The following is a 25,100-nucleotide window of genomic DNA, read 5'->3' as shown; positions in this document are numbered from 1 at the left end:
GACAGGGAAAAAACATATACACAGACAGGACCAGATCAGGAATAAGGGATGCAAAAAGGAAAAGAAAGAAGAAGAAAAACCCTGCCCCGATCTCCCCATCATCTACTTCAGCCATTTCCATCACTGGCGATCAATGCAAGGAAAAGGACAGATGAACTTGTGGGTTGCCCAATCTGCGCTCTCGCAGAGAAGACAAGTCCCTTGGTGAGGAGGTGCACCTCACGCTGTGAGGAAATCTTAGTATACCAGCAAATTCAGAAATCTTAAACGTTACCAGGCAGAAGTCAATGAAACTCAAATGGTATAATTAATTTCTATGGATTTTAAACAGGACATAAGCTCATTTCAGAGTGGTCAGGGCTGTTCCCACAGTTTCTTCAGCGATCGTTTCAAGGTGGGAAGTAACCAAGTTACATCCATTTCTCGACTGTGTAAAAATAAACCTTCTACAGCCTGGGGGGTCTGGCTGATATATTTTACTCTCAAAGAACAGTCCCCTGCTCCTGTCAGCTCTGCTGTTTTCTAGCTCTTTGTGAAAACCTCCCGCTCTTCTCTTCAGTTAGCCTCCTCTTCCTTTGTTCCCTTTCTCTCCCAGAATCCTGCCTCCTCCCCACAGATGACACGGCTCCATCCCCTAGGCCCCTGCCATTCTCCTCCAAATCTCCTTCAGAGGCACCCTCTTGAATCATCTCCTGAACTGGCCATGAGAGGCAGAGCCGTACACGGCTACCCAAAGCCTTAGTTTGTCCTGACGGAATGCCGAAGTTCAAATGCAGGCTGTTTATCATTCTCTCAGACATGCACATACCCCTAAGTAGTTGTTCAATGCTGAGGGAGAGGGGAACTCCACAGATTTTTCCTGTCCACCCACTATCGATTTGTTAACCATTTGGCTTCCCTATCCATCAACATACTGCTTGTCGCTACAGACTATTCCAACAGCCGTGGCAATAAGAAGCCATATCACATCCTTTGAGGAGCCTTGCCAACCTTTACTATTTTCTATTTGTTATTTCTCATCCTTCCTTCAAAGAAAAAAATGCTCTGTGAAGGGCCTCTGAGAGGACTCCCATTCGAGGCACAGATCTAAATACTTTTAAGTGAATCGTTTCAGCCCCATTGAGTGGTTGTCTGGATTATCAAAGGTCTACCATTGATCCCTCTGCTAGACAAAAACCCTTCTAAACTCATCCGCATGGCATGTTTTGGATCCTCATTCCAGGCCTCGGCTGTTCCCAAGTTATCAAAGATAACACCTGGTGAACAGAGAGGTTGCGAGGCACGTGATTCTGCTTTGGAAATCATCTCTTTTCATAATGTTGTAAGGCAGACGGGTATAAACCAGCTTCACTTCAATGGTAGGGGGAAAGCAGTCAATAAGTACTCTTTTCCATGCAGGTAGGTAGATGAGGGAGAGGAAAGGACCTGTCCTGAAAACTTCTGCCAGCCCTCCAGAACCAACGTCGACCCTCTGGTTTTCTTCACACCCAACATCAGGCTTTGCTCTCAAGTTCCTTTGCCTCCAATAACCCATCCGACTCAGAAAGTGCTCAGGCCCAAGATAAAAGCTGCAAGTTTAGAGGTCATAAGAGGAGGGAGGCCTTGCAATGGCACAAGGAGGCATAGCAGTCGTCTAGGGTTCGGTTTCCAGCAGTAGGTATAATGCAGGAGTTCTGTATGTACATATTGGCATTCGGGGAGTCAGGGCAGGGAGAGAAAAATAGACTTGGCAGGAAAATGAGGGAGAGATCACTCAGGGATGTAGGAGACCTGCCACACGATGATGTGGCTCCGTTCAGCCTTGGAGAGAATGGGCTTGACTTGGGCGACGTCTCCTGCATTCTCCTCTGTCTCATCATCTTCTCCGTCCCCTGCCGAGAGAGCATGTACAGTGGATGAGATGAAGGAAAAGAGACCCCGAAGCTCTTACCAAATGGTTACCCAAGTTTGTCCCTTGGCCTCTTGAGGCGTCCCTCTGAGCACCTCCAAAGTGCAAACCAAAACAACAGCACCAGATGACCGTTATACCAAGACATTTTCCTATTTATAGCAAAATAGTAAAAAGATGCATCTGACGAAGAGAGCTGTGGCTCTCGAAAAGTTGGTTCGTCTTGAAGGTGCTACTGGACTTTTTACTATTTTGCTTCTACAGACTAACACGGCTAACTCCTCTGGATCTATTTACACCAGGGTCCAGTGATAAGGTTATCCTTGTTTATCACAGGAAAACACCCCTTACAAGAGATTGTTGCACATTTTACTTCAAAAGAACCACTTAGTTCATGAGCTTCTGTTCTAAAAATGTTTACTAACTTAAGATAGACATATACATGAATAACAACAAAGGGAATAATCATTAACCCTACTACAATAAACACGGAGCAGCGACAAGACCAGCCTACCAAAGGTTCCCATTCACAAGGCAGATATAAATGCTACTCTCAACCTCTAAGATCTAACACAAGGCTTGGAGAAAAGAATGTACAACATCAAAAGAATAGTTACTATGGCAAAGTTTGATAAATATACCTCCCCCCCCCCCTCAGCTTGGCACAGACACACTTGCCTGTTTTCTCCTATGCTTCACTCCTTTCCTCCCCACAACATTCAGTTCACTCACCAACTGGCCATTCTGTCTATGGGATTTAGAACCCGAGCATGATGATTTTACCTCAGAAATAATAAGCAAGCCCCAACACAGGCGCCGACAGTTGTGCTCTGGGGCCATCTGGTTTGGAATCTAGGGCCAGATCTCCGCCCAAGCTACTGAGACACTGGAAGCACTACTGGGGCCAGTGGTGCAGGAGAAAGCAATGGACATAGCGTATGCCCATAATAGCCTCTCAGACGTGTACAGCCACTGCCAAGGAAAAATCCCTGAGACGGCTGGCAGGACCACTGGAGCTTGACTTGCTCTGAGCATGCCTAGTCAAGTGCAACCCTCATCTCCTCCACTCCTCCCATTTGGTTTGTCAGCACGCTAATATCTTCAAAAGTAGACGTTGTATTTCTTATCAGCATTTGGGCCAAAAAGGCCACCTTACTCCTGTGCAACTCCAACTCTGTTTCTCTGCTCATTGCCAGCAAATAATAATAACATTCGATTTATATACCGCCCTTCAGGACAACTTAATGCCCACTCAGAGCGGTTTACAAAGTATGTTACTATTATCCCCACAACAAAACACCCTGTGAGGTGGGTGGGGCTGAGAGCGCTTCTAGAAGCTGTGACTAGCCCAAAGTCACCCAGCTGGCTTCAAGTGGAGGAGTGGGGAATCAAACTGGGCTCTCCAGATTAGAGTCCCGCGCTCTTAACCACTACACCAAACTGGCTCACAGGGGTGCATGAAGCCTTCTGCAACATGGTGCCCAGAAAGGAGAAACTGCTCCAATCGGGGCTGCATGAACTCCTGTGCCAAAATGAACCAACATTCTGCTCCATGGTGAATTCTAAGACTTGTATGAATTAAGTAAATGAAGCCCATTTGCATTAATCCGAGTCTTTAACATAATTTTTTTTGCTGTTGATAATAATGGTGGGAGACAACGGGAATAACCTCATTCTGCTCCTCATTTCTTCTCTCCGTGTAGTCACTCAAGTATTACCCACAGCACCTCCAGAAATTGCAGGCTGGAAAGATAACTCACCAATCCGGAAGTCAATATAACCTTCTCCTCCGCTCAGCACCAGGACATTTTTCAGCTTCTGCCCTTCTGTCTCAATGGTGGCCGTGCCGGGGTTCTCAGAAGGGCTGTCCAATACGCTCCCGTTCAGCGTTGCGAGAACATTACCTGAAAAAATTGAATGTACCAAGCTGCCACTTTATGTTCTGGTCACCTTTTAAGAACATCAGAAGACCCCCAACTGTATTGGACCAGATGCTCAACCATCCAAATGCCCTCGGGGTGCCTTCGAAGAAAATGTGAAAAGCCAGCTTCTATTGTAGCCGCCCCAACTTGCACCCATTAATTGATATTCATGGATATTCTGCCTCTAATCATCATAGCCGCCCACAGATCTCCCCTCCACGCATCTGTCTCTTCCCCTTTTTAAAGCCATTAAGCAGCTTCTAGACATTGGCACTTCTTGTAGCTGTGATGTTTCACAAACCAATACTGTGTGTGGAAAAAAATCTTCCCTTTGTCTATCCTGAATTTACTGCATTTTTGTATCACGTAATCAACTTATTGGGAATGCTAGGTACAGAATGACAGAGGCTGTTCCTGAAGTACAGAAAGTCCCAGAATAGTGCATAAACTACCAGATTTGGGGCTTCGGTATTTCAGGAACAGCCTGTCATACCGTACCCTAGCATTCCCAATAAGTCGATTAAGTGATACAAAAATCCAGTAGCTTCAGGATAGACAAAGGGAAGAATTTTTTCCCTTTGGTACTTGTATGGATGCCACTGTACCAAAGGCTGTAGCTGCCTCCTCCTGTACTCTCCAGTCCACCAGTTAAGATCATCCTCAAAAGCCCAACTCTGGCAGGTGGCAGCCAGAGACAGGGATTTTTTAGTGGTGGCACCTCACCTGTGGAATTCCCTTTCCCTTCGAGGCTCAACTGATGCTACCTTAGCTTCTTTTAGGCACCAGGCCAAAACATGTCTTTTTACCCAGGCGTTTAATCTTTTAAAATTGTTTTTGTACGTTATTTAGGCTGCAAAAAAATTAATGATGCTTTTATGCCATAGCTGGGTTTTAAATAACTTGAATTTTTCAAAAAATGAGTTTTACGATTTTATCATGTTGTACTTTATAATCCACCTCAAGTACATTCTCTGCAGACACTGCACAGAAATTGCTTGAATAAATAAAGAACAGCTGCCTACCAGGCACAGAGACGAAGAACTTGACTGCGTCACGATGGCCGTGGAAGCATAGCTGGGCCTGGGCCATGGAGCAGTAGGGGATGAAGCTGCTCGCAGATTTGTCAGTCCCATCGTCGCTGCCATAGACGTGGATGATGCCCCCAGGGCGGCTCCCTTCCCCAGATGTGGGAGAGGTCTTATTGGCTGAGACCCAAGAAAGAATTTATTAGTACATGTACCTGCCACAGAAACGTGGAGCTGGAGGGAAGCTGAGCTCACATGAAGAATGTGCTGCAACTTCTGCTTAAATGCTACTACGTCTGCCTTCAGCCTGTTACAGAATCTTCCCCACCTCACTGAACTACAGTTCCCAGAAATCTTTGTGGAAAAACCACAAAAGAGAAACTGGTGTGGGTAAATATAAATCCATAATGGATGTGTGTTCAGAGGCTCTTCTTCGCCCTGAAAGAAATGCAGGCTGCCAGAATTCATTTACTCAGTCTCCCACATGCCTGGTAATTGAATTAAAAAATTGTTGGGAGCTCTCGAACCACATATGGTTTAGCCCACATTGAGAAAAAGAGAAATTAGAAAAGGAATCATAAAATTGAGACCACTTCCTGCACACACGGTGACACACTGCTTCACTGACTACTTTCAGCAGGAGATGCTAATAGAACAACACCCTTTAGGGACAAATTGTTGCTTTCTGAGTTTTATAGATCTATGAAAATGTTTCTGTCATTATTTTTCCTAGTGTTATTTTCAATAAAAATTAGAATGAACTAACTAAAAACTGAGGGAACGAAGCAAGCAGATAGAGAAGTTAACGGGACAGTTAAAAGATCAAATTGAGGCTGGCATCTGGAATCTAGATGAATGGCAACCTAGGACTTACCCCTGAGCCCAAGAAGCTGACCTCTGTGGAGCACTACAGCTGGGAAGGGGAGAAAGGTAGGAATACATAGAGGAAAAACAGGAATACAGCAGAGTTGGGAAAGAGAAGAAAACGGCAATTACTAGGAGGAACAGGAAAAGCGTGCCTTAAAAGCATGTTTGCGGATGTCACGGATCATTGCAATACATTGTTTCTAGCAAGAGGCATGGTGGATCTATGGTAAAGTACTAGGGAGGCAATGGGTGCGGAGGTAGGGAGTTAGGCTCACATGGGTTACCAAGCCAAACGCTACAACACGTTCCAGTTAGGACTCTGTCTCTTCATCCTTCATTTTTGCTATTCCTTCCAATTAATGTGATTTACTTATTTAGACAAGTATACCCAGTGTGGCTTATGACATTGTTTCCCCCTTCTCCATTTAATCCTCACAGCAACAAGCCTGCAATGTTAGGTTAGGCTGAGAAGGAGTCATTAGCCCAAGGGCACCCTGTGAACATCCACAGCAGGGTGGGGGGATTCGAACCTGGGTCTCCCTGATCCTAGTCCAATGACTTAACTGTCACACCAAACTGGCTCCCAGAGGGCCCTCAAGGACTGGAAAACACTGCACTGGAAAACCAACCAGATTCAACCGGTTGTTATATACAATTGTAAAGGTATGTGTTTAATTTTCATTTCTATCCTTTAGGCATTATTCATTTTGAACTTGTATCATTTTGTACAAATGTCATCCTGAAACTTCTCTCTCCAGCATGAAATCACACCAACTCCATCTCAACTGACTACACTTTTCATATTTTCCCTACTGAGTATATAAGAAGCAACCTTTATCAAACCATGAGCTCATCTACCCTTTCTCTGATTGGAAGTAGCCCTCTGGAAAGGGGAGATTTTGGAGGGGTGGATTGTAAATTATTCCCCCCCACCAAGGACCATGATTTCTCATTTAACTTAATATTATTTGTGTGTGTCTTTGCGACTTTAAGTCATCTCACTTTGGACAAAGAGACTGGCAAGACCTGGGAGCAGAGGGAACGGAAGAGGAATGCCCACCGAGGGTCACTTACTCTCTGTCAAAGGGATGGAAATGACGACTCCATTGCCCGTCCCTACCCACAGACGGTTGCCAGCGATGAGCAAAGCCGTGATCCTCACAAATGAGAAACCCAGCTTCCCGGTCCCTGAAAGAGAAGCACAAAGAAAGGTGATTGGGGGTAGCATGACTCATTACAAAAGGCCTAGGAAAAACCAACCCCAACCCCCCAAAACACCTTTGAGACTAACCAACTTTATTGTAGCATAGGCTTTCGAGAGCCACAGCTCTCTTCGTGAGATGCAACTTTATTGTAGCATAAGCTTTTGAGAGCCATCAGCTGACAATGCATCTGATGAAGAGAGCTGTGGCTCTCAAAAGCTTATGCTACAATAAAGTTGGTTAGTCTTGAAGGTGCTGCTGGACTCTTTGCTATTTTGTTACTACAAATTTACACGGCTAACTCCTCTGGATCTACAACCTCCAAAAAGCCACTTATTCGGCTCCCAGTACAGAGGGTTTACCTAACATTTTGCTGACATAGGGTTCAATGTCGACATCTTGGAGATGCTGATGAGTGTGAGCGTGATACAGCCTCAGTGTTGAGTCCAGCCGGATGGAAACCCAAACGCCATCCCCGATCCAAGCCAGCTGCCGGACCTGGCTCTCCCGGCGAGGATGAGCATCAAAGGACTTCTGAAAATAAGATCAAGAGGTGCAACACATTCATTCTAAGCCCTTTTTCCTCCCCAGGTTTTGGACACGTTGCTGATGTCCTGAGTCAGAGACGCAGACTCAAATGGCATCATTAAACTGAATTTTTTCTAATGTGCCGCTGGATGCATTTTATGCAGCAGAAGAAAAAAGAACGGGAAGTGGGATTGAAGCTTAAAAGGAAACAGACTAGGAGGAAACAAGTGAGTAAACAAAAGAGAAACATAAAACCATACTTCTTTCTGTGCCCCCATGTCAGACCCCATGTCGCTTTACCTCAATTTGCATCGTCTTGGGCTGGATGACGTGGATTTTGTTCTTGTACCCACACCACACCCTGTCGTACACCACGGCCATGCAGCGTATGGAGTGGTGTGTGTGGCCAAGGTCCATGAGGTGGTAGTTGCTGAGATCCCACTGGCCATCTAGGGATTTAAAACAAGAGGAGATGCATCTGGGAAATGGCATGAAACGTTGGATGGATTTGCCTGCAGCAGGAAGGAGAGCTCACAGCATGGAGCCATGGCCTCCCCCAATACATTCTGCTTGGGATGCAGTGGGAATTGGAAGAAAACACTCTTTGGCCGATTCCGCACACGTTGGATAATGCAATTTCAATGCACTTTATCAATTGTTTGAGGTGGATTTTTTGTTCCGCACACGAAAAAATCCATTCCAAATGATCTATAAAGACGATTGGAAGTGCATTATTCAACATGTGCGGAATCAGCCTGTGTGTGCACAGAAGACTGGATCCAATTGGCTACCGGTTATTATGACAGAGTCATCTCTTAAATGCTGTAAACTCCATTACCCAACCTGGGCCTTTGCTTTGTGAAGCAGGGGAGGGGGAGGAGATCTAAACGGAGAAATTCACATTGCATCCCAGCACTTGCTTTCCAGAGCTCCCAAGATAATGAATTAGGCAGTTCAGCCTCTCAGACTTCTCTAGTTGGAATATAAATGAAATGTTTCATACTTCTATCCGAAGATTCGATGCCAGTTTTCCCCGCTCACAGGGTGTTGCAGCTTTCAGTGCCAACGCTGGCCATGCAGATAGTTAAACAGACAGCTTGTCTCTTTGAACCTTTACAGTTTAGATTTCCTAAATTCTCTCTCTTTTTTTTAAAAAAAGGCCCCCCTTCATCATTGCTGGCCAACAGTATCATTTCCCTGAACGTCTCCCCTTACCCTCTCCTCGGTGGAATATAGCGAGTGTTCCATCAGCCAAGGCCACGAGCACCCGTCCTTTCACGTGCCTACAGGCCCAAGAGAAAAGAACCCATTTCAGACCAAGGCAGAGATGTGGACCTTACTCAAAATCCTAGCAATGGAACACAGTCAGGGAAGGTGCATCCTCTGCGATGCAAGGATCACCCAGTGGAAGCACAGGAAAAACACTGCCGGAGGGTGAAATTCAGCACTCTCAGAATCTAAGCTTCCCTTTGAAAACAAACAAAGCAGGTTCCTAGCCCTCAGAGCTACATGATAACAGGCTTGAAAGTGTGCAAGCAAGGTGTTTTGAAACTCAGAGGATAGCAATATGTGGAGGGGAGGGAATAGGATTTCCAGCAGTCAGGGTTTTAGCAGGCTGTCTAATGCTTTTCATGCTCCCTGCGATCCAGGGAAGATAAACATATGGTACAAGATTGAAGTACCTGGGCGTGAGATTTCATTCTCCACACACACACACACCCCCGTTTACATAGCTGATCACATTCAGAGCTACACGTATTCTGTATTAAATCAGAACTCGGCACTGATACAACTAGCATTCTCTGCTAAAAAGAGATGACTCCTCAATTCTCTCAGTTATGCAACAGAAAAGCTGCCTTATCACAAGCCAAACCACTGGCTGTCTATTCTGACTGGCAGCGGCTCTTTGGGACTTCCAATAGAGAAAAGGTATTTCTTAACACCTGCTCCTGGAATTCCGTCCAGAAAAATACCAAGGATTGAATCTGGGACTTGCTCCACGCAGTGTATGCTCTACCCCTGAACAACAGTTTCACTCCACCCCACCTCCCCGACACTTACACCAAGCTCAGCACCGAGTCCTTCAGCTTTATCGAGTGTAAACATTTCTTCCAATTAGAGACCGCTGAGTGGACATACAACCTGGGGAAGGGAAGAAGGCAGTTTGAGGATGCAAGCAATGTCCCCAAATTCAACACCATAAGGCAGAGTTTACACTGTTATTGCCATTTAAAGAAACTCCCAAAGTATGCCTGTGTATCGGAGCCCCAACAGCAAGAACAGCACTTGGCATTTCCCCTTTCAGTATTCAAAACGCTTCACTGACATTATTGCTGTCATCTTTATATCCAGTCCTGCAAGGTAGAACAGCATTATTCCCATGTTGGAGAAGAAGAGGCAAGTACAGACAGAGAGATGGTTGTTGTGGGTTTTCCGGGCTGTATTGCCGTGGTCTTGGCATTGTAGTTCCTGACGTTTCGCCAGCAGCTGTGGCTGGCATCTTCAGAGGTGTAGCACCAAAAGACAGAGATCTCTCAGTGTCACAGTGTGGAAAAGATGTGGGTCATTTGTATCTACTCAGGAGGGGTGGGGTTGAGCTGAGTCATCCTGTGAGAGTTTCCCAGGGTGTGGAATGCTAATGGCGGGAGGCTTCACTGTGTCCTGGGGAGGTTCTTTTGCATATGGATTGGTACTTGATGTGCTAATCTTCTCTGCAGGGCTATTGTCGGGGATAGAATGTTTTGTTAGCCTGGTGTTTTTCAGAACTGGAAACCATGCTCTGTTCATTCTTAAGGTTTCTTCTTTCCTGTTGAAGTTTTGCTTATGCTTGTGAATTTCAATGGCTTCCCTGTGCAGTCTGACAAAGTAGTTGGAAGTGTTGTCCAGTATTTTGGTGTCCTGGAATAAGATACTGTGCCCTGTTTGCTTTAGGCTATGTTCAGCCACTGCTGATTTTTCAGGTTGTCCAAGTCTGCAGTGTCTTTCATGTTCTTTTATTCTTGTCTGGATGCTACGCTTTGTAGTCCCGATGTAAACTTGTCCACAGCTGCAGGGTATACGGTATGCTCCTGCAGAGGTGAGGGGGTCTCTACTGTCTTTTGCTGATCGTAGCATCTGTTGTATTTTTCGGGTGGGTCTGAACACTGCTTGAAGGTTATGCTTTTTCATAAGCTTTCCCATCTGATCTGTAATTCCTTTGATATATGGCAAAAACACTTTTCCTGTAGGAGACTGTTTTTCCTTGGTTGTTTGATTCATCCTGGGTTTGATTGCTCTTCGGATTTCATTTCTGGAGTAGCCATTTGCCTGAAGTGCGTGGTTTAGATGATTAATTTCCTCATTGAGAAAGTGTGGCTGAGTTTCAGAGAACTGATTTTGTTGATGAAATCTGCTGAATTGGGAAAACCTCGTCTTACATCAAAGATTCAGCAGATTTCATCAACAAAATCAGTTCTCTGAAACTCAATCCACAAGACATACTTGTCAGTTTTGATGTTGTATCCCTGTTTACCAAGGTTCCAGTAAAAGACACTATTGCACTTATTAATCAGATTTTCCCAGAGGATGTAACAGCCTTATTCCACCATTGTCTGACAACCAGTTACTTCCAATGGGACAATGAATTCTATGAACAGATGGATGGGGTGGCCATGGGGAGCCCACTCAGCCCAGTTATAGCAAACTTCTACATGGAACATTTTGAAAAAACAGCTCTAGAATCAGCACCCCACAAACCTAGTGTATGGTTCCGGTTTGTGGATGATACATTTATCATTTGGAGCCATGGGGAGGAAGAATTGATGGGGTTTTTGAATCATCTCAACAGCATCCACCTGAACATACAATTCACAATGGAGAAAGAAATTGAGGGAAAACTCCCATTCCTGGATACCTTGGTCATCCGCAAAGCAAACTTTCAGTTAGGTCACAAGGTCTACAGGAAACCAACTCACACTGATCGGTACTTACACAAAAACTCCAATCACCACCCCCGACAGAAAAGAGGCATAATGAAAACATTAGTGGATCGTGCAAGACGGATATGTGAGCCACACTTTCTCAATGAGGAAATTAATCATCTAAACCACGCACTTCAGGCAAATGGCTACTCCAGAAATGAAATCCGAAGAGCAATCAAACCCAGGATGAATCAAACAACCAAGGAAAAACAGTCTCCTACAGGAAAAGTGTTTTTGCCATATATCAAAGGAATTACTGATCAGATGGGAAAGCTTATGAAAAAGCATAACCTTCAAGCAGTGTTCAGACCCACCCGAAAAATACAACAGATGCTACGATCAGCAAAAGACAGTAGAGACCCCCTCACCTCTGCAGGAGCATACCGTATACCCTGCAGCTGTGGACAAGTTTACATCGGGACTACAAAGCGTAGCATCCAGACAAGAATAAAAGAACATGAAAGACACTGCAGACTTGGACAACCTGAAAAATCAGCAGTGGCTGAACATAGCCTAAAGCAAACAGGGCACAGTATCTTATTCCAGGACACCAAAATACTGGACAACACTTCCAACTACTTTGTCAGACTGCACAGGGAAGCCATTGAAATTCACAAGCATAAGCAAAACTTCAACAGGAAAGAAGAAACCTTAAGAATGAACAGAGCATGGTTTCCAGTTCTGAAAAACACCAGGCTAACAAAACATTCTATCCCCGACAATAGCCCTGCAGAGAAGATTAGCACATCAAGTACCAATCCATATGCAAAAGAACCTCCTCAGGATACAGTGAAGCCTCCCGCCATTAGCATTCCACACCCTGGGAAACTCTTACAGGATGACTCAGCTCAACCCCACCCCTCCTGAGGAGATACAAATGACCTGCATCTTTTCCACACTGTGACACTGAGAGATCTCTGTCTTTTGGTGCTACACCTCTGAAGATGCCAGCCACAGCTGCTGGCGAAACGTCAGGAACTACAATGCCAAGACCACGGCAATACAGCCTGGAAAACCCACAACAACCATTGTTCTCCGGCCGTGAAAGCCTTCGACAATACAACAGACAGAGAGGTTTCCCCAAGACCACTGAGGGATTTTGTGGCAGAGGCAAGATTTGAACCAGGAATCTCTTAGCTCAGATTTACCATTACGGGATCTTTACCTCTGGCACCACCAGGGCTGTGTTTCTACCCTAAGCCTCACAGACTTAACTTCAAGGGAACTACAGCGCTTCACCCCACATGACCGAAGCAGTCGGTCAACTGGCTGCAGAGAACCAATTGCTCTCTATCAGGCTTTACAACCTTCAGTCCAAGTTCCTTGTTTCATTCTGAGAAGATGCTGCTGGCCTCCTAACTCCTGCCTCCTCCTGCTGATTATGGATCTTCACCACCTGCTTGAGGCCCAAAACATTCTGGCAATAAGATGCACTACAAGCAGGCCCCTCAAGGTTCTGAGAAACAAGGCACCTTTTCCCTAACTCCAAAACGCAGGCTCACCAACCTTCAGCTCGATCCACTGAATTGTGCTTCTCTAGACCCAAGGATTGCTTTCACATTCCTATCCCGTCAAGGTCTATTGAGCTGTGCCATTCTCAAATATTTCTTGGCTAGAGTTCTGAGACCCACGCACTGAAAGATTCCCCCCACCAGGCCATCTCATCATGAGCCAGAGAATCCTACCAGCCATTCTGGGCCCCAAGCCACATGGTGGGGGCAGCACTTGTGGTAGTGCCGGCTGCATTGCCGTTTGCCTCTTGGTCCTGGGCCACCGTGCTCGACTCCATCCTTGGCTGTCCATTTTCACTGCAGGGACAAGGAAGCGCAACATCATTTTAAGGTCCAAAGAAGTTCGCAGTGAATTCTTACAACCTCATTTCAAAGCTGCCTTCGAACCAGTTCATCTATCAGACTCACACTGTCCACTCCAAGAGTTTTCAAGCCGTTGGTTGGGACCCACAGATGAGCTGTGAAACCCTGCCATGTGTTGTGTCACAAGCCCCTAGTGGGCATACACTAAGGGCAAAGAGTCCAAGTCTCTTGCATCTCTTTGCTCATATGCTGAGAGGAGAAGCAGGATGGAAATGATGCCACTCAGCAATGGAGAGGATCTCTGTTTATGACAGGCAGGTTCAAGCTCTTCCTGTCACATGGCTATGATGTAATAGAGACTTCCTCTCATGTGTCTGAAAGTTCACAGGATAGCATGCTGTTCACAGGGTTAAACAAGGTTAAATGGAAGCCCTTAGCCTGGAAAGGGTGAAGACTGCTTGGTCTACTCTGACTGGAAGCAGCTCTCCAGAGACTCAGACAAAGGAGGGCCTTTATATCTGCTAGCTTGAGATCTTTTAACTGGACATGCCAGCAATCAAGCACGGATCTTCTGCATGCAAAGCAGGCACTCCGAGCTGCTGAATCACTGCCCCTCCCCCTCACGTGCTTCCACCACAGCCACACACCACTGCTCTGGTCAGTTGGCTAGCTGCCTCGCTGCATATGCAAGAAACCCCTCAGCTTTGTAAAGCGACAGAATAGTTGCAATAAGCCTCAGCATCTCTACAACACTCTACAGAATCAATGGCTTTTTCACAAGAGGCACTCTTTTGGGATCCTTTAAAAAGTGGGCACCAAACAGCATTTTCTTACCTGCTCTGTCTTACAGGTGCTGGGACTGGGGTGGGATCTGTAAAGACATGTTCTGTAAGCGGACCGGGTCGCATTTGGGCTGACTCCATTTCATTTGTGCCGTTCTCGGGCACCTCCGTGGCTTCTGTTGCCTCCTCCGTGGACTGAGACTGGTTGATCTTTCCATTGCTCACCACAGGCACCTCACCTATGGCAGAAACCAAAAACAAAACAGGAGACAAAATAAAGAGAGAGTAGCTTTGCAATCTGGGCTTGTCTTGTAAGCCAGTCATGTCTCCTACCTTAAAAGTGACATTGGCAAGCAAAACTAGAAATAGTAGGAATGGAAGACTTGAGAGATCGAAAGCACATTTAACAACCCTGCACATGTTGGTCAATGCTAGTATTCTCATGTTGCAGATGGGGAAACTGAGGTCGAGAGGCAGCAGCTCACCTAAGGCCACGCTGATAACTTCACTGCAGAGCTGACTATTGAACCACAAATGTCCTAGTTTACCACAATGCCACAGTAGTTTGCAGCATTCTGGTTTTGATTCTCACTGAAGTCCACCTTGTGTCTGGGCTGTTATCACTTGAGACTAGAATGGGTCACTCGTATATCTTCACATATCTGAAGTATATATTGTTCTCCCTAAAGGTAAATCTCTCTAGCCAAGCCTTTTCCCTGACATACTAGTTTTCTATGTGCAGGGAATAGAAAGTGGTACAGCCCTGATGTAGATATCTACCACCTCAGTGAGAACATGGCCTTCGATAGTGGCAAGCTGCCAAATACCCACAATCAGGGCAAGATGCTGCCAGCCATCTGCAGTAGTTTCAGGGGTGGGATTGGAAGAAGAAAGGAACAAAATTAGATGAAGAAGAGAACTCTGGAACAGATTCTACCCACAGAGAAAGTCTCTGACCCTGTAAACACATTATTTCAAGGAAAATGCAAGGAAATATCACTCTCTCCTCACACTGGCTAATTCTGGTGTAATACCAAACTGTAATTTCGCAATTAGCCACAATGGCCAAATGGAACCTCCATGTGCAGAGGCAGTGTACCCTGAATGCCAATGACTGGAGAGGCAATAGGAAGAAGCAGCTTTGGTCTTCGTGCTCTTGGTTGCAGGCCTTCCGGGAGTCCTAGTAGGCCCCCGTGGGAAGCAGGATGCTGGACTAGATGGACACTTGATCTGATTTAATCAACACGGCTGTTATTATACAGGAATAAGCCTCGTGCACTCCAATTCCCAAGCTACTAGGGTTTCCAGAAGGAAAAAAAATGAAGAGTGTCATGTCCAGCATTTTCTCTTAACACAAGACGCCTCTGTCGAAGTAGCAGGTTGCCAAAACAATTTCAACGCAGGAAGTGCCCATTTCTCCCCTACCCCTTTCCTTGCCTTTCCAATCTCATACTTTCCCTCTTCATTCACAGTTATTTATACTCAGGGCTTTTTTTCTGGGAAAAGAGGTGGTGGAACTCAGTGGGTTGCCCGTGGAGAAAATGGTCACATGGCTGGTGGCCCCGCCCCCTGATCTCCAGACAGAGGGCAGTTTAGACTGCCCTCCACGCTGCTCCAGCGGTGCAGAGGGCAATCTAAACTCCCCTCTGTCTGGAGATCAGGGGGCGGGGCCACTGGCCATGTGACCATTTTCAAGAGGTTCCGGAACTCCGTTCCACCGAGTTCCAGCTGAAAAAAAGCCCTGTTTATACTGACACAATCATGCTTACGTATTGCATTGTTCAACTGATCTAGATTTCTCTCACATAGATGAGTTGTAAGCCAACAAAAAACCCTGAATAAAATCAAAACGCATTTGCGAAACTGTCTGTGGTGATCCAAGACTTACTCTGCCCTTTATCCAGCACAGGCGTATCTCCTCGAGAAGAGCAATTGCTACTAGGAACGTTGCACCGGGTTGCACAGCCCACCAGAGTGATGCCTGCCAGAACGCTGTCTGCCCCTGAGGACTCTTCAGGATTCAAATCCCCTTCCAGAAAGATTTCTCCAGGAGGATAGTCACTTTCACAAGCCGCTGCAAGAGAAGGATATGTTCCTGGGTCTTGTGTGCAACAGCCTCGTCGGCGTGACAATATGCACAATGCAGAATTAGGCGCAAGGAGAACCCAGTTCCAAGTCAATGCTCAGCATACTTGATCTTGGGCCAGCTGCCCTTTCTCAGCTTAACCTACTTGCTATGTGAGGATAAAAAAGAGGAAGAAACAACCACATACAGCACCCCAAGATCCTCAGAGACAAGCCAGGATATAAAGGGAGCACCACGTCACGTCCTGCCAGCTTTCCCACCAAGGGCAAAAGAATCCTTTTTGACCGCTAAAAGTGCTATGCTGGGGATTACAGGAGGCATGTGGGAAAATGATGATGACGTTGATGACAATAACAATAATATTCGACTTATATACCGCCTGTCAGGACAACTTAATGCCCACTCAGAGCAGCTTACAAAGTATGCCATTATTATCCCCACAACAAAACACCCTGTGAGGTGGGTGGGGCTGAAAGGTCCAGAGAGCCATGACTAGCCCAAAGTCACCCAGCTGGCTTCAAGTGGGGAATCAAACCCGGCTCTCCAGATTTGAGTCCTGCGCTCTTAACCACTACACCAAAATGCCTTATGGAAGAATGGCTAGCATGAGGAAAAGAACTGGGAAAGGGTAGAACCAAACAGAAAAGCCAGAAGGATCTAGTGCAGTAATATCTTTTTTTTAAAAAAAAGAACCTGCTTCCTGGCCAACCACTCCTAAAGAAGCAAGCCAACAAAGCAAAACATCTATGCTGGACATAAATCACGATCCAGGAGCAAATAATTACACAGTCAAGAAAAATATCAATTAAACACAGGCAAAGGGCTACTGAAATGCAATAAATAAAACCCAGCGCTTCAGTTAACCAAAAAAGCAAAGCCCATCTGCTGTTCACACTGTGCCATTCCTCTCATTTCCTCTGCTTGTCCCCAGCTCCAACAGCTATGGAGTGACAACGCGCTGTTAAAGAATGACCCATCACAGGTGTGCCAAGCTCCACCTTTGCTTACCTGGTATGCTGGAGATGCAAAGGACGTGGGCGTTGCAGACGGTAAAATGATCCACGACCGTGCCCGGTTGGTTGGCATCAACAATCACGATTTTGCTCGTGGACAAGGTGCTCGTTACGATCCACACCCGGCTGGATGTGGCATCCATCTCATGCAATTCTTTGGCCTGCGGAAGTGTCAAAACGGAGAGAAAAGAGACCATGAGATGAACATGACATTCACAAAAAGATGACCAGGGCATGGGCAGGAACAAAGATTATCATCTCCATCCAGTGAATCTTTCCTTATCATAATAGCATTTTGATGGACATTTAATATTGGAAGGATTTTCCAATTTGATTCTGTGAAGAAATGCTGGATGCTGAGCTTAATCCACCCCTTCGTCCGACAAGCTCTGGTCAGCATATGCAGCTCTCTGGTCTATCGAGAATGCTAATCAGAGGACAGGATGACAGGCAATTCCAACTTCGGACAGACACTCAACCTATAGTTTCCTATCCCAAGAGCTTGGGTGCCACTAGAGGACCAATCTACTTTTAACCTTGCTTCTGGCTCTCAGTCTAAGAGCTTGTTGCTGGGCAAGTTCATGAGGACATATCCTTCTTTGGATCTTCAAGCAGCTAAACTTCAGCCATTCAGCATACCTTCCTGCCTACTTGCTCCTCGGACAAAATGCTTGCTTGCCTTCAGACCTCGACGGCGGCGTCAGACGGTCCTGAGCTAACCAACATGGTGGTGTACTCTTGATCAAAATGCTAGTAATGAATATTGCCTACGAAGAAGTGAATGGATGAAACGGGGTGGAGAATCTATGCTGGCAAGACCCGTAGGCGTGGCTTGTCTATACGCTGACTTCTGCAGGTGAATGCTACAGAGACTTTCGCAATTAACTGCCTTTGAATGCCTGCGTGCATTCTATAGATTGTTGTAATTGACTTTGTACTATTTGTATTTTTCCACCAGTTGGACATGTTTACAATTTGTATGGATTAATGAAATTGACATTCTTTATTGAGCACTTTTGCACTTTATACTCATTAAAAGGGTTATATATTGTTTACTCCAGATAGCTAGTGTACTTGTCAGTTTCTGGGTTTCCGGAGCAGCTCTTGTGATTGTTGCCTTCAGACCGCAGCCAACAACCAAACAGGAAACCCCCCCCTAAACCGGAGGAAAAGGTGATGAGCCAAAATGTACAGAATCACGTATCTCTATTATAAAGTGACAAGTGCAACAAATAAATATATATCATATACAATCTCACACAAACACCATACAAATCCTATACATAAATAACAAGTCATAACAATCTATATATATCAAAAATTCTTCCAACTATTCCAAAGGTAACAAAATACATCCAGTATCAAGAGGATTTGTGGTGTGGGATGTCCCCTAAATTCCAGAACTCTGAACTCTTCTCTTCAGTACTTCCCACCTGGCAGCTTTAAGGCTTCATCGACACCTCCAGCACAACCATTAATTCCTCAGTAATGCATTGCTTGGCGTACACTAGTTTTGATCAGCGCATGTATGATTTACTGAACAGCTCCGATTTGTCCTGAAGCGCCCTTATGTGGTTATTTCTTTAATTGAGGAGTGTCAGGATCAGAATGCTCTTTTGTATACCTATGCTTAACCGACTCCATATTTAATCCTTTCAGTGTTCAGTGCTTTCTTCCCCAGGTGCAGAGGTTCCCAGGCAGCTATCTCACAGACCAGCATTGTTTTGGCTACCGACGTTCCACCAAGAACCGGCCTTGGGGAAGCTTTCGCTTTTGCAGCTTCAAAGGGAATATTTTGAGAACTGTGGGGGGAGGATGGGTCAGCTATGATATTTAATATGTATCTCTTGCTTTGCCTGGCATTGGTAACAATGCATATGTACCAACCTGGATATTGCATTCAGGCCAGTGGACTATAATAATCTTTTTCTTCATTAAATGCTTTTTGGAAACAATGGACTTTTGTCTAATTGCAGAAGGCAGACTGGAGTAAGGATTTTATCTAGCCACAGTTCTGACAAGGAGCAGAGGTATTGCTTTGCCAGGTATCCAAAAAAACCACCCACTTGCCCTCTACATTTGTAAACAGAAAATCAACACATCTTTTCCCCAACCTTTTTCTTTTCCGGGGATGGGTGGTTGCTCTTGCCACTCTCTCCTTCCACTTCGCGGTCACAGGTTAGTGGATCGCATCCTGGATCTGGCTTTTGTCCATTTCCAGTCTCTTGTTCCACAGGCTTCCAGCCTGTCAGGTTGACTCCTGCTGCACACCACAACTAAAAATGTAAGCAAGGGGATGTAAGAAAGGGAGGACAGTTGGCGGGTTGGAGGTTATTACACATCCCAGATGTGTCTGCAGTGTTCTAGCTTACAGGAATGCTGAACAAACCAGCAATGAGTTCCAGGAGAGAATATACCTCTCAGGAATGCACAAGGAGGTGGAACGGCACGGAAAGGATAGAGAATGGCAGGAAGTCCACACAAGTTTCATAACAGTATAGAGGTATCTGAAATGGACAACGCACTGTATAATAATAAAACAGGTCTCTGCCTGCAGGTGCAAACCAAACACAGGGTGAAAACAGATGGAAGGTGGAAAGAAAAGAAGACAAAACTTTGCCCAAGTGGTGTGATAGTAAAAGAAAGCAAAATTATGTTAAAGTTAAAACCAATGCAAATGTCTTCAAGGAAGAAAGGGGAAGCAAAAAGAACATCAAGGCAATAAAGATGGTGGGTTTTTTCCCCAAAAACAAAAATTTAAAGCTGGACAAAGAGGCTAAAGAAAGATCTAATCAGAGAGAGCTCTATGCATAAATCAGGAGAACTCCAGGCACTCCGTCCCTTTAAGGGCTTGTGAGGAAACACAGAGACAAAAATGGCAGAAATGAGCAGAGGTGTAAAGTGTTTGATGAATGGAGGGACCAAGGATGAGACAGAGGAAAAACAAGGGAGACTCATAAGAAGGAGCAAGATCCTTGGTATCAGCCCTTTGGATGTTCGTTGGCTTTTACTGATTTTTTAAACTGGAAGGTTTTGGGTATCCCAATGTTTGCCCAGGGCCGGTTTTAGGTATTTCCTCAACCCCAGCAAGGTACACCCATCACTTCGGGGCCTGGCCGGTGGGGATTCCAGACACCTGCCACACCGGTGATGGCCACGAGTGACCTGAGCCCCTGCGGTGCATCAGCAGTCACTCAAGTGGCTCAGCCACACAACTAGTGCTGTGTTTACCTTCATGGTTGGGTCCTTCTCCACCAGAGGTCGGCAGTAGACAGGCACTGGGACGTTTTTCATACGGTTATCTTCCTGACCACCGTTGGGACTCAGCTATCAGGGACACAGAAAACAGTCTGACATCTCGGTTGATCAATGAAAGCCAGTTTTTACTCCATGGAGCAAATAATTCAAGTCAGTTCTTCTGAATGTTGCAACACTAACTTTAAAGATGTTTCTGACCCCCTCTAAACTTCTGACCCCCTCAATCAAGCTCACCTTTGGCTAAGGTGCTACAAAAAAATGCTGGCTTCTACAGGCCAAGGATGGTGTTGGACAAGAAGTGCATCTGCCACAGCACCATCTTAAGTAGATAGTTTCAGATGGGTAGCCATCCGCAGTAGAACAGCAAGATTCGAGCCCAGTGGCACTTTAAAGATGTTGTGTATTGGGCTGAGTTAGGCTGGACAAGGCCTCTACTGTATTTACTGTTATGCACTGTGTTGAGCTTCATAACATGTCAAGGTTCCCAATACACTTCATTCCCATTGGTTACAATTGCCTGCACTTCACTATCATTGGTTACACTCATCTGCACATTCATTGGGTACTTTCTGGGGGCAGCAGCCAATTGGTCCTCTCCAATAAAGACCAATCAGTGGCCTGCCTATCTTATACATTGTATATAGTTCATGCAAATGATGGTATTGTAAAGTACATGTTCCTATTGGTTACTGGCTATTCTTGGGGCTGGGTTTCTGTGTATATATATTGAGGGCTTTTGTTCAGCTCGTGTAGTGTCTGCTGTTGTCTGTCTGCTTGCAATAAAGAACCTTGTTTTGGCTGAAATCACTCTGGGCTGCAATCATTCTGAGCTCCAGGCTCAGTACACAATAAAAGACCAACAAGATTTTCTGGATATAAGCCTTCAAGAGTCAAAGCTGACAAAGGGAGTTTATATTCCAAAAAACCTGGTTGGTCTTTAAGGTGCCACCGGACCCAAATCTTGCTATCCTAAGCTGAGGTACACCCTTCTAAACTCAGTGATTTCAGTGGCCTCAGAAGGGTATAACCGTAAACAGCTTAGATGGCATTAAAAAAGCCAAAGGTTGGTAGCAGGGTGCCTGCTCTGCTCAATGGAAACCCCAGGTTCAATCCCTGCCCTCTCTAGCTAAAGGGTCACAGGAGCCAAGAGAGATCTTTCTGTGCCAGAGAGCCACTGCTGGTCTGAGCAGGCAATGCTGAACATGGTGGAGTATTACATACTGAGTATTACACACTAATAGCTACCTACTCCCATATGAACCTACCTGACCGCTGTGGTTGCCTTCACAAAACCTTCTTTGGGTGCCCTTGCTGTTTAAGGCTACATAGGTGGACGACCCAAGAAAGGGCCTTCTTTGGCATGGCACCAAAATTATGGTGTTCCCTCCCTAGGATGGTTTGTCTGTCCCCCTTGATCACTGTCTCCTGTCAGCGGTGAAGCTGTATCTGTTTGGTGTTCCCTCACTGATCCTGCTTCCTGTTTGCGTTGTTTCTTTAATTACGTGCTTTAAAAATATTTTCTTAGTATGTCTTTTTAAAAGCCTGTTAATGGGCACCCTAAGTTGGGTGGAAAGATAGCACAGAAATGTTTTAAATAAATAAACCAACATAAGGTACGTGCGAGAGCCATTAATGGAGGATATGGTCCATGGATAACTAAACACAACCTGCCAGTTCGTAGGAGGAAAACTATGAACACCGGCTGCAGGAGGGGCTTTGGTCTCCACGCCCTGTGCTTTCAGGTCTTCTGTGGGAAACAGGATGCTGGACAAAATGGACCCTCAGTCTGACCCAGAAGAGCTTTTCAAAAGATCCACTTATCAAAAAGGAAGTGAGCAAGGGAAGACTGGCTGGCTTCTCACATCGGATGACCTCCCCGACTTACCCCCAATCCTGCCTCTCAATCTGCTGGATCCTACCTGCTTGTACTTGGCGGGCAGACTCCACCCGCAAGCCTGCAAGCGACCGTCATCATTCCGCACATGTTCCCGGACCTGGCGGTACTGCTCGCGCTTTTGCTCGCGACGTGCGGATGACGTACAGTCACTGAGGAGAGAAGCAACAGTGTTACTTCTCAATCTATGGTTAAGAAACAAGAGGCAGAGGGTCAAGGAAGCGTTGCCACGGCAGCAGAAAGCAGACAGAGAAGAGGACAAAGCCAGGAAAGCAAAGCCTCATTAAGAACATACCGCAAAAGACAAAAGATGCAACAGCTCAAACAAGGAAATATGGGTGATAACAGAGCGATGAACGTCCATCCAAATTCCAGGGCAACATCTGGGCTCCTGCACTGACTGCCATTCCTTTTCACCACTACAGCTCTTTTAAAATGTGTACTTTATTACATTCTTTTTGGCTGCTGCCTTTCTTCCAAAGAGCTCAGGCTATCGAATGTTATTATTATGGTTATTATTATTATTATTATTAGCCGGGTAAAAAGATCAGACAAATTCTTAACAGGCCGGGGCCATCAATGGCTAGCAGCCAAGATGTCGGAACAGAACTTCCATATTCAAAGCCACTGAATGCCAGTTGCTTGTGGGGAAACAGCAGTAAGGAGTGGCTTTGGCCTGCTGGGGAGAACCTGGCTGGCTGCAGCACTAGAGGGGCTGACCAAGCAAACTTGCTCTCAGGTTCTTAAATCCTAGTCTCACCATTACAACCATATTGGCGTGCCCAGTTTTTCAATTCATTGAAGACAATGAAATCATTCCTCCATCTGTCCCTTTTACTGGCAGTGAAGCAAAACGATGTGGATGAAGGTAGCATGCAACGCAGATGCACATTTTCCCTCCCGGTCCCTGGGGAATATATTAGCTTCCGTCCCCTTTTACTTTGGGGAGCTTCTCGTGATGCTTTCTGATGCCAGAGCAGAGAACATGCTGACTTAATCTGCGGTGGGTGGAGAATTCTAAAATTCCATCCCTTTGCACTTTTCCTCGTTAGGGGAAGGGAGAGAAGCTTGGATTGCGTTTACTTAAAATCAAGTAATTCTTAAGTAATCTAAGAGATCCAAACCCCAGCTGAATTCTCACTGAGGAGACAAACCTGTATCCGGACTACTAAAATTTAAGATTGTGGGTCAGGAAACATTTCCTCCAAACACACAAAAATTCCCTCACTAGGGAGGAACAATCTACCTGAATCATCTTCTCTAATGTTATTTGTCTGGGTGTAGGAAACAGAAAGCTCCAATCTGGATGGCTCAGGCTAGCCTGATCTCCTCAGAAGCTAAGCAGGTTTGTCCCTGATTAGTGCTTGGATGGGAGACCAGCAAGGAAGTCTGGGGTTGCTATGCAGAGGCAGGCAATGGCAAACCACCTCTGTTTGTCTCTTGCTTTGAAACTCCTATGAGTATTACCATAAGCTGGCATCACCTGACAGCACTTTACACACACACACAGAGGATAGAGAAGAATGCAATGTAAAAGGAGGCGATGAACAGCTAGAAGAAAAACGTATCCAAAGACCCACCTGTGCTGAGACAGAGCACAAGAGGAGAAAACGAGTTAGAAAACGAGTCCTGCCACCAGATTGAGCACTCAAGGCAGCTGATCTCCACCCTCCCAAGGATCAATATGGTCTCTATAAAGGCCAGTCCTCAGAGGATGGCCTTCAGTCTGAGTAAGTCAGCTCACTGGAAAGGATCTTACACCCAGCCAATCATCTACTCTTCACACTTACAGCCTTTGGAACTCACCTTGAATTCAGTGATTTATCACCACTGTTTTTCTGACCAGTCTTTCCACTATATTGGATTTAAGGCACTTAACAATGATGAGAGTTTAAAAACACGATATGGGATCAACCAAAAGCAGTCGGCACAAAGGCAGACTCCCCATCAAAATGCCAAGCCACAGCCTTTAAAAAGATCTAACCAACAGCTGGGAAGGGCCACCTGAAAAAATCCATCTTGTGTACCACCTCCTGATCTAATATAACCTAGAGGAGGAAACAAAGTCCTGGATCAGAGGAATTAAAAAGCTGCATGGGAATACGTATCAGGAGAGGCAGTCCTTTTGCCTCTTTTGCCCTTTTGCCCGTTATCGGGTTGGAAACTTGGGTCTCCCATCTACCTCGGATTACACTTCCCACTTCCAGGCCTTCTGTTCTTCAGCCACCAGTTAAAGAACTTTATCTTCACTTAACCTGAACCATGCAACTTGACTTTGGCTCTGCTGGACTGAACTTTGGGTCTGCCCTGAACCGGCCTGCTTGGGACCCAACTCTTCCCATTAGCCTTGTCAGCTATGCATGAAAAGGGGGTGAGGCAACAGAGAATCAAGAAGGGCATTCCGGACTCAGACCCTGACTGCTCCAAGTGTTCCTCAAATGCATCTTCCATCAATGTACATCTACTTTCAAGCGTATCTCCAGGACTGGAAAGAGAAATTCCCAGGATCCCAACTTCTACACCTGACACCAGCTGGTGGGAGGAATATCCACAGTCCTGCCTTAAAAGCTGTTAAGGCGCATGATTAAGCCACACTTTTTTGGTTTCTGCAAAGCAACCAAGCAGAGCCATGGCAGGACCGGCCGTTAGCCAAAGCAGATGGCGACTCACTCTTCTGGGAAGAACTCAAGGGTGCGGTTCCCGGCTGAGATCTGGCACATGGTGTGACTGCGGCGCTGGCTGAACCCAGCCGCCGTGGGAGATTTGTAATGAATGTTCACTGATGGGTAGCTCCTCTTTGCAGGTGGAGGGCTGGAGGAAGAACTGAACAGGCGGCTGAAGCTGGGGAGAAAAGGTGGAAGC

At 45.8% G+C, this 25,100-nt stretch overlaps 1 protein-coding gene across 1 annotated transcript in view; it reads right to left on the bottom strand.

Annotated features, from left to right (window-relative positions):
- Positions 1-1,749: 1,749 nt before the first annotated feature.
- Positions 1,750-25,100, bottom strand: part of MAPK8IP3 (mitogen-activated protein kinase 8 interacting protein 3) — a 76,267-nt gene continuing 52,916 nt past the window's right edge. Inside the window, 17 exon segments of the mRNA XM_054993230.1 lie at positions 1,750-1,871; positions 3,649-3,792; positions 4,833-5,015; positions 5,710-5,748; positions 6,777-6,890; positions 7,267-7,438; positions 7,733-7,881; positions 8,648-8,715; positions 9,494-9,574; positions 13,077-13,186; positions 14,027-14,226; positions 15,876-16,061; positions 17,082-17,247; positions 19,201-19,362; positions 20,318-20,413; positions 22,264-22,390; positions 24,909-25,079. Coding sequence (XP_054849205.1) covers positions 1,750-1,871; positions 3,649-3,792; positions 4,833-5,015; positions 5,710-5,748; positions 6,777-6,890; positions 7,267-7,438; positions 7,733-7,881; positions 8,648-8,715; positions 9,494-9,574; positions 13,077-13,186; positions 14,027-14,226; positions 15,876-16,061; positions 17,082-17,247; positions 19,201-19,362; positions 20,318-20,413; positions 22,264-22,390; positions 24,909-25,079 — 2,290 coding nt within the window.

Source organism: Eublepharis macularius, chromosome 12 (assembly GCF_028583425.1).
Source record: "Eublepharis macularius isolate TG4126 chromosome 12, MPM_Emac_v1.0, whole genome shotgun sequence".
NCBI lineage: Eukaryota > Metazoa > Chordata > Lepidosauria > Squamata > Eublepharidae > Eublepharis > Eublepharis macularius.
Note: the sequence above shows the minus strand (reverse complement) of the source record. Positions and strands in the feature narration are given on the sequence as shown.